The following is a 9,943-nucleotide window of genomic DNA, read 5'->3' as shown; positions in this document are numbered from 1 at the left end:
TTTTAGGACTATGATGTACTCATAAAGGAATGCAAAAAAGCACTTTTGTTTGCTCCAAATATGGAATGGCTCTACGATACTAATTGTGTGGGTGGTGTTTCATAGCCTAGTTTTTTATTTAGTCCTGTTAACTTTAGAATTTTAAAATTCTGTTACAGTGGAAATTTTACAATATGTGTACACTGTTTATAGCATAAATTTCAGAGCTATGCTTATAGAGATTTACCAGATTTTTACAAGCCGTACTTTCGAAAATGCTGCTATATCATGTTTTCTGAGGGTAAAATTGCAAATGTTTTACAGTGGGAATTTTGTTTTAACTATAGATAGTTTGAGTTTTAGTAAATAGTTGGCAGACACACCCAATCTTGCAAAAAATTCAAAAATACAATTTTCTAATAAAGCATACACTTGGTGCTCTAAAGTAGAGAATTAGACACAATATGAAATGAATGTGTACAGAACACCTGATCGAAATTTGGTGGCTTTATGTTGACTAAAGTTATAATATTCTGAGTGTGTCGTTCTTGGAAGTTTATGATGTCTCGCACTATACGCTCTTTCAAAATTCATCTTATATCCATGCAGCCTTCGATGACTCCTGTAGTAAAGGGAAAAATATTTAAAAGGAATTATCAAGGTCAACCATAGGCTGGCTTTGGAACTTGCAATTACAAAAGGAAGTGACATCCACACAAAAACAGCCAAGCTGTGAAAAAAGATGCAGCCTTAAAAAACCTGGGTGAAAAAAGTTGTGAAATCAAAGTTGATGATGTTAATGCTAATAAAATTAATAATGGCTGTGCATTGTTAAAATTTATTAGTATTAACATAATTGCAGCCATTTGTTGGCTGCCACCTTTGATTTCACAACTTTTTTCACCCAGGCTTTTTTAGGCCGTAGCTACCTTTTTTCACAGCTTGGCTGTTTTTGTGCGGATATAATCTTCATTGTGTACAGGGTGTATGTACACCGTAGTCCATAGTTCATGTAAAAGTGAAATTGTGAGTTTTCACAGCCACCACCTTGGTACCATGTAATGCTACCTCTAATAGTCCTCTATATTGTGCGATTGTATACTTACAGAAGTGAAATCATCTGGAGTGTATGCGTGCAAGTGATGTGTATGAAGCCTTGTAGTGTACCCTTACCACGCAGTAAGTTCAGTGTCACTATCAAGCAATAACTGTGCAAAACAACATTAATACAATAATGTGTACACACTGCTTGCTCATGCATGTGCTTCATGCATATAATTACAATAATATTTATATCATACATTATTCTGATGAATAGAACTATTTGTAGTGGTTTCTTTACTAGTTCAGTGAAAGGTAGAGCTGCAGTATCCAGCTAACTTTTATCCCTTCTCTTTCATCAACCACTTTATCCTTTATTTCATTCTTCTTTTTATCCTTCACTTCATCTTTCTTTATGTGAGCTTTCTTTTTGTGTTCTAACTCATCCTCCTTTTCATTCTTTACTCCATTTTGGGAATTTTTCTTCTCGTTTCTGTGAGATGTAGTAAGTTAAGGAATTTTCTGAACATATTCAGATATGGTTTGAAATAACAATATGCATAACACTCACATCCATCATTTTTTGCAATGTAATGCCCCATTCAGTGAGAAGGCTATAGCACATGTATGCACCACTTTTGGTGGCTTGGTACCTTGCACAACTTTGCGCACTTCTCTACAGATGTCTATATAGATCTCTGAAGCTATAATACTAATTCCTACAAGCTATATACACCAAGCATGTATTTCTCAGCTAATTTTTATTATACAAACTAAATATACAAGATGACTGTCATACCATTACTCAGTACTCAGAATAAAGTATTTTAAATTAGGAAGCCAAGTAGCCAGCAATAATAGACTACATCTATTCTCATAACACACCCATATGGCACATAAAAATCACTACACAATGTTATCATAGACATGTCACATACCCATACAGCAAAAACACACCTAGGCATTTAGTGCAGTTACTGTGCTTTTTTATAATTATATCCGTTGCAAGAAGTCTTTTTGTTTATATTTTGTTTGTGCAAGTGTGGATGCCATGCATGTAATTTTTTTCCAGGAAATGAGACATATTGTGCTAAGTTTAACTAATGAAACAAAGAGATACAGCTAGGTACATACACATTGTAATCCCCACTTTCAGTACCACTTCTTCTAGGAGCAGTAGGGACAGGAGCGGAGAAATAGAGGGAGAGGGCAACTGCTCCCCCCCCAACCCCTCACTCCCACACACACACACACACACACACACACACACACACACACACACACACACACACACACACACACACACACACACACACACACACACACACACACACACACACACGCACACACACACACACACGCACATGCACACACACATGCACACACACACGCACACACACACAACACACACTTTCAAAATTGGATGGGCAGTGCCCTTTCACTTTTTCCAATTCCCAGTTGCCAAAGTAAAGTAACTATTGTGGTAATTAGCTAACTTACTTTGCCTAGTTTTACTATAATTTGTGCCAATGGTTATGCAGGAATGGAATACTGCATGAATTAGTGATGGGAGTGCAATCTCAAAGCAATCAAATTTCAAAATTTTCCTGTGTGGGGGGGCATGCTCCCAGACCCCCTAGTGCTAAGGTACAGTTAATGATTTTAAAACACTTTGTAGCTTAAAGCCACCCTACATGACTTGTCCTTTTTTCCACCCCTAAGTAGGAATGCCTCTTGTTGATACTAGTTTACCTTGCATGATGTACAGTAGTATGTGAAAAATACTGAGGTAAAAATGAATATGTATGCATACAGGCCAGCTATGCTACATTACTTGGTTAAACATGATGCAGTTCAAACACTCTATGTGTGCAAATTTTTGAGCAGTGTAATTGTTTGCAGATTTTAACAATTACGTAGCTGGCTGTGAAATTTTCATCCTTGAAAACAAATATAGCTATCTAGACTAGTACATAAAACGTAACCTGAATGAAAAGTGAAAACTGAGTGACCCACAAAAATATTAGTCCACAAAAATTGTGCATCTTGAAAAGTTTTACATCTACAGTATATGGGTACAGCCACAATGTCAGCAGTGCATTGGCATTTGAATTAACTATGTACTATGGCTATTTCATTTTGCATTTAGTGGCACTGAACTTTTGAAGTGAAACTTTTAATATCAATTAATAGTGAAACAAAATATTTTACACCATGAAAGAGTCTAAGTATATCTAACATTAAATTTAATATAGCATTATTACATTAATATGTATCAAACCCTTTTTGTCTGCCTTCATGTCCTTATTTAAAGGATGGAAGCTAAATGATGCATCGTATAATGTAAACGTCTAATGTATTCAAAAAATACAGCAAATTCCAACAAAATCCCCTTTCATTGCCAATTCTTTGCATAATCTTCCCATACTGAAGGATAAATTATTTGTATTGACATCTTTCTTTTCAAACACCTGTATAGATGTCACAAAATTGTGAAGTAATGAAGCCATTGTGCATGAGAAGGATTAGATAGCTCCATGAAATTATGACAATGATTTTTACCACAGAAAACAGAGCACAGTGACCACTTCTCTAATGATCTATCTCACATCAAATACTTCACAAGGGGCTCATCAGCGAGATCAAGATATTCTAATAAAGCAGTCAACCTAACACACGGCCATGCCATGTATTAAGTTCTAATAGAACAGTCACATGTACATATCATCACTGCAAAATGATAACTAGTTCATGAATAATTGTGTACATACAGTATAATAAAACAGTAAGGTGCATTTAACAAGCAACATTACTTTTTAGCTTGTTCTTGCAAAGTGGTTGTCGGCTCTGAGATTTTCTTCTCTTTTTCACTTTGCAAATTTAAAAATCCAAGTCTCTTATTTGCATTTTCTGATTGTCCTTTGTCAGTCTGACAATTTGTTCTGGTATAATGAATCAATTTTACCAGCCTTGTCTTTCACCAGTTCATATTTGTGTTGGATTTGAATCTTACTGTCAGTTTCATGAATTATACCATTTACTTATATGGTTTCTTCAACTTGCTGCTGGCTAGAAATTGTGGAGTTCTGTTATTCAAGTTTTGTATACTCTCATCTCCTCTACATTTTCATCACATAGCCTTTTCTTTCATCAGTGCTTTTACTGCAGCTTAAAGAATTGTATCTGTTCATCCCACTTTTTGAAGCATTGCTTCTTACAGCAGCTTCATCTCTTTGGTGTGTCTATAAACAAGCCTAGTAAATTTTGTGTGTAACAACTAGGGATCTGCTGATTACGCTAACATAATTTAAGGTGTGTGGTTTAATAAATTAAGGAATTTGTAAAGGAAAAGCTCTAAAATGCACCCAAGAAACATTGCTAGCATAAAACTGGATTGAAAGATCAAGATACACTGATGGAGCAGTTATTAATACAGTGACTAGATTAATACTTGTAGGTGATTGCTCTATTAGGGTATCTTGATTTTTACTTGGTTTTTGTGCTTGTTTCTTGACTACAGCAGTTGTTTAATTAAAGTACATCATTGGCTTCTTATTACTTCCAGGAGGATTTTGTACTCCCCAAGCATAATTTTAGGTGGAAATAAAATAATTGGTTGAAGGAACTGTTTAAAGTATAATTAGTGGATCCCTATCTACAACTTTGTACATAAGATTGGATTGAAGTACTAAGGAACCACAAGGTTTACGTTTGGTGGCCTTGTTTATTCTAATATCAACAGGGCTATTTGATTCATGTGAGATACACTTTGCAACTCAAGAGAGTGACAGTAAGTCTACATGTAGTGACAGCCCTTCATTTCATTTTTATTAATTTAATCAAGTCCCTGAAGCGCTATACAAATCTCAAATTAGTTAATGTCATATCCCATTCAGGTACCATTCTGGGGAAGAAGAATTTGTAAGATACCACAGAAGGATTAAATGTGACAAAAATTACAAGGACGATTTGATCTGGTTGATGTTAGCCTTGTAAGTGAGTGTACATTAATATTGTTCAGGTGATGGTTTACAACTCTTCTATATAGTAGTAGTATTAACTACAGAAATAGCCATTGTGACTGGATTTTGGAAAAACAAACCAAATCACACATAATCAGTTTCACAGTAGGTGGTTGTAAAGAATTCAAGCCATTATAACTTGCCAAGGGTAATGAGCACCTGTATGAAATTTGCACAAGAGGTGCATCAATTTATTACCTTTCAGAACATTCCCAGCACTTGTAGCTGCTTGTACAGATTCTTGCCAAACAAGATAGAAAATCTGACAAATTAGTTGCGTGAAGTAGTATCACAAGTGCTCAAAAGGGGAGGAAGTGGGGATGGTGAGGTAAAAATGGATGATCAAAGTCCAGACATGAGGTTACAGGGCTGTATTGGCTCTATAGTTGCTGATATCCAGCAGAATCAACATTGAAAATATTTTGGCAAACTATAATAGGCCATCAACCAGAACACCTCTAGCCTGATTCTCATCAAGCCAAGTCCTTAGCAAGGTCAGACCCATTTGAGGTTGCCACACCACCCAGAAAAGACAGTTCTTAAATCATTCTCAGGATCCAAACCAATAGTATGGTACCCACTGGTAGTGCTAGTGTGATTTTGTCATTAATAATAGCAAATAAAACACAGTCTAAGTGTGATAGTGTGATTCTTGCTGGATTTTATAATTACAGACATTTCACAAGTGTGGATAACAGTGTATACTAGACTGCCTGTATATGATAGTTTTAAGATTATTTTACATACTTATTTTCCATGACAGCTATAGTTTTCCTGTTTATTTCTTGAGCTTTGTTGTGACCCTGCTTCAAACTATTATGTTGCTGTTTTATTTCTTTCATCTTAAAGCATAACAATGCATTTATTTACATGTACATCTGTTCATAACATGCACTCTTACTTTTGTGCTTGTACCCAGTGGCGTAGCCAGACTTTTCGCCATGCCTGGGCAATGGGTGGGCAAGCCATTTCCTATGTAACACACATACAAATGCCCATCTTCATATGGACATCAATATAACATTTTTAAAATGCATTATGTATCATCCTACACTACTGTATGCAAGATGACTAATATCAGCCTAATAGAAGCGAACGCCTAGCTAGCTATTGGCCTTCTAACACATTACATACATCTAGCTACATGTGTCTTAATACCAGACTACTAAGATTCTTGAATTAAAGCACGAGGCGCTCTATCACGTGATGACTAATGCTCTGCCACTACAGTTGTTAGCCTAGAAAAGTGGAAACAAAAAGAAAAGAATTGCTGACTGAACAAGTACTCCATACCGTTTGAACTGAGCAGTATCCACACGGATAGATGGGTGCTAATTTCACAAATACCTCTAGACTGCTTTGCCTCCCGAGTTTTGACCACACCAATAGCTACCGTGATTACTTAATCCAAATGTAAACCGTCCAGCCCACTATAGTGAAACCAATTCTTTGTCCTTCACTCCTTGCCACAATGCTGCGCAGTTTTTTGTAATCACGTGATCTTGCTTCTATTTATTGCCTCCTCTATTTGTGCACAATCAAGTTACTCGGAGGGAAAATCCCTTGGATAACCCCATCTCTGTTTAGCCAAAAAGAAGGAAACCATCGGCGAAAATGGCACGGTGAGTGTTGTATAAGTTGTGCTATACTTATTCTTGTACAGTGACTAGTTAAGTAACATTAGCAAAATCTCGAGCTATCCAGCCCACGTCTTTATAATTACTCTAGGAGCTGATGGTGGGGCAAAGAAGTCTGATGCCCGGGCAATGCCCTGGCTTGCCCGGGTTTGGCTACGCCACTGCTTGTACCTGCTGTTGCAATAAGTCTGTGTTGACAAGAGCTACTGCTTCACTTTCCTGTTAGGGTTCAATATGTATTGGTAAATTGTGTTCTGTCACACATCCACTGTGAAAGGCCTCCTCACAAATGGTTTAACTGTAAGGAAAGGGTGCAGCCTTTAGAATCCTGGATGAAAAAAGTTGTGAAATAAAAGGTGGTGGCCAAGAATGATTGCAATTATGTTAATGCAAGTAAATGGCTGAAATTTATTGGCATTACCATCTTCTTAACACTGTGCACATTTATCAGATTCATAGCAAACTTAGTACGTGAATTCATGTTTATAATATATGCTCTTTATTTGTGCCAAAGTTCATTGATATTTGCTTTTTATACTGTAGCATTTTTTTGTTGCAAAAGTGTGCACAAGAAATCTAAGCCCCCCAAAACTTAAGATGAAACTTTGAATGCCCATATCTTGCATACGGCTATATAGTGTAAATTAAATTAATTGCTGTGTGGCCTGCTCTACCTGGCAGACAGTTATAATGGTGTGAGTGTGCATAAAGCTATGCTGGCATGAAACTTTGTTCCTACACATGGTGTGGCACACTGACTTTCTTGGCCACATGACACACTGCCATGTGTCTTGATGTAACTACTAGGTGGTATATGTATATTTAAGCGATAATAAAACTTGTCAATGTGACCGCTTCATACTAAGGCTGTTTGTCTTATAGTGACTATGTGCATACACATGGCACACAGCTACCTGCTTAGACTGCACTGTTGATGGCTCAAATCATAATGCTGTTTATTGCGGTAAAGGATATGTTTGACTAATAATGATTTATGCTATATAGACTACAAAGCAACTACAGACTATTTACACAAGGAACAAACTTCATGAAAGCTTCACTGATTCTCTAAAATACAATCCAATTCATGTATGCATGTATATTTGTGCACGCTGCTATATAGTTTTAAAGCTTTGATTGCAGAAATTTCTTCTAAAGATAATAATCTCTCACTCATGAAAATTTGTACAATTTGAAGTTGTCAATACTAATCCATTCCCATTTGGTAATAATAGCAGGTGAGCAAACAAAATAGGTAACACAGCCATGCAAGCTGTGAAAAAGGGTGCAGCTCCTAAAAAAGCCAGGATGAAACAAGATGTGAAATCAAAGGTGATGGCCAAGAAATGGCTGTTAATGCCTATCATTTTTAATGATGATCATTAGAAATGATAACCATTAACATAATTGTAGCCATTTCTTGGCCGCCACCTTTAATTTCACTTTTTCGTTGTTACCTTTTTAGCAGCTGCACCCTTTTTCATAGCTTAGTTGTTTTGGTTTAGATACCACTTCTTTTTGTAATTGCATACACCAAAACTGGCAGGTGGGCCAGCTTCCTTTTTACTTGTCTTTTTCTTTACAGGAAGAAGATAAAGATTTTGTTATGTGCATTCACTTTTTTGTAGGTATACACATTGTATGTATGTATTGTTTGCAACTCTCCAAAGAGTGACCTAAACATATTTGTGACTGAACTCTCTATATGGTGAATTGATTGTAGCTGATTTCTTTACAGGGCGACTTGTTTGTAGCTGAAATTTTCACAGGGTTACTCAATTGTGGCTGAACTCTCCACATGATGACTTGATTGTGTAGCTGATCTCTAGCTAGTTTGTAGCAGAACTTACTACATGGTCAATTGATTGTAGCTGATCACTCTATACAAGGTGACTTGTAACAAAGCTGAACTCTACATGGTGAATTTTAGTAGCTGAATTCTCTAAAGGGTGACTTATTGTTAGCTGAACTGATTTGTTTGAAGCTGAACTCTCTACAGGATGACTTCTACGTCAATCAACCAGATGGTGTGCAATGATTTTTGAATGGTTGAACAATTTGACTCCAGAAACAAATGTGCTTCATATTATAAAAGTGTTGATAATCTAATCATATAGAGTTCCTCGTAATCATCTAACCCAGTTATCAATACCAACCTCAAGTCATAATTGGATATTACTATTATTTTAGCTACACTGTTTCTTTCCCTACGTCATCAGACTATGGAATGCCTTCCCTGTATATGCCGCAAATTCATTATACAGTCAATAAAAAACATATCAATTTGTATTATATATGACGTATAATGCCATGTATTTGAGGCCTGTATACATTATACATTAAAAATGAAACATAAACAAGTAGCAAAATGATCACTCCAAGTAAGTACAACAAAATACGTACCATATTATTAAATGGCTTTATGTGAATATAAACAAGATCACTGAAGCCATCTTTTGTTTTTTTGATCTAGATCAGTCAGACTAAAGTACATGAGTTATGAGTTATGAAGCTATTACCTTTAACCTGATAAATTCATCATCATGAACACAAAATATTTATCTGATAGCATAAAAAATTCAAGAATAAGAAAGTACTATCAAGACTGTACATCTAGTAAAAACAGATGTGTGTATAAAATATCACTTTATCCTACATAGTCACATGTGCATATTACTGTATATAGTAAGCATACGCAAGGCAAAACACATATTTGTGGGTGATTTTAAGTATTCCTTAACAGCTTATATGGACAATGGTTTTTCCTGGAACACATGGAGGGCTTCCAAGGAAAAGCACCTACATGTCATCCACAATGGGATAGGGAAATACTATAACTGCACTGACAGGGTTCAGTTAATGAATATACTATGTGGTGGTTTAGGTGATGACATTGCAGTATTTGTAGTAAACAGGTCATTCATGTTGCTGTTTATGATAGCTGTCTGTCTAGTTCGATATACTATGTGGTGGTTTAGGTGATGACATTGCAGTATTTGTAGTAAACAGGTCATTCATGTTGCTGTTTATGATAGCTGTCTGCCTAGTTCGATATACTATGTGGTGGTTTAGGTGATGACATTGCAGTATTTGTAGTAAACAGGTCATTCATGTTGCTGTTTATGATAGCTGTCTGTCTAGTTCGATATACTATGTGGTGGTTTAGGTGATGACATTGCAGTATTTGTAGTAAACAGGTCATTCATGTTGCTGTTTATGATAGCTGTCTGTCTAGTTCGATATACTATGTGGTGGTTTAGGTGA

At 36.1% G+C, this 9,943-nt stretch overlaps 1 protein-coding gene across 9 annotated transcripts; it reads right to left on the bottom strand.

The window, feature by feature from the left end:
- Nucleotides 1–1,175: 1,175 nt before the first annotated feature.
- On the bottom strand, nucleotides 1,176–9,880 carry LOC136255678 (DNA ligase 1-like). Of its 9 annotated transcripts, none has more exons than XR_010701039.1 (4): nucleotides 6,336–6,834; nucleotides 5,944–6,014; nucleotides 5,790–5,884; nucleotides 1,176–4,262 (listed from the first exon to the last, which is right to left on the bottom strand). XR_010701039.1 is itself a non-coding variant. In XM_066048491.1 (4 exons), the coding sequence occupies exons 2-4, from the start codon at nucleotides 5,983–5,985 to the stop codon at nucleotides 1,321–1,323; spliced, it is 330 nt and encodes a 109-aa protein (XP_065904563.1). In that variant the 5' UTR covers nucleotides 5,986–6,014; nucleotides 6,336–6,837; the 3' UTR covers nucleotides 1,176–1,320. The 9 variants fall into 9 exon arrangements, 1 of the variants encoding a protein (XP_065904563.1); XM_066048491.1 differs by having other exon boundaries at nucleotides 1,176–1,513; nucleotides 6,336–6,837; XR_010701041.1 differs by lacking the exons at nucleotides 5,790–5,884; nucleotides 5,944–6,014; nucleotides 6,336–6,834 and adding exons at nucleotides 9,083–9,148; nucleotides 9,199–9,880.
- Between the last annotated feature and the right edge of the window lie 63 nt (nucleotides 9,881–9,943).

This window comes from Dysidea avara, chromosome 5 (assembly GCF_963678975.1).
Source record: "Dysidea avara chromosome 5, odDysAvar1.4, whole genome shotgun sequence".
Lineage (NCBI taxonomy): Eukaryota > Metazoa > Porifera > Demospongiae > Dictyoceratida > Dysideidae > Dysidea > Dysidea avara.
This window is presented reverse-complemented; position numbering and strand designations above follow the sequence as displayed.

What these genes read in the sequence shown, in the direction of transcription:
- LOC136255678 (XM_066048491.1), bottom strand. Translation starts at nt 5,985, where the DNA reads ATGGCGAAAAGTCTGGCTACGCCACTGGGTACAAGCACAAAA. An exon ending in CACTGGGTACAAGCACAAAA is followed by an intron (nt 5,885 to 5,943) that starts GTAAGAGTGCAT and finishes TTATGCTTTAAG; the next exon opens with ATGAAAGAAATAAAACAGCA. An exon ending in ATAGCTGTCATGGAAAATAA is followed by an intron (nt 1,514 to 5,789) that starts GTATGTAAAATA and finishes TACATCTCACAG; the next exon opens with AAACGAGAAGAAAAATTCCC.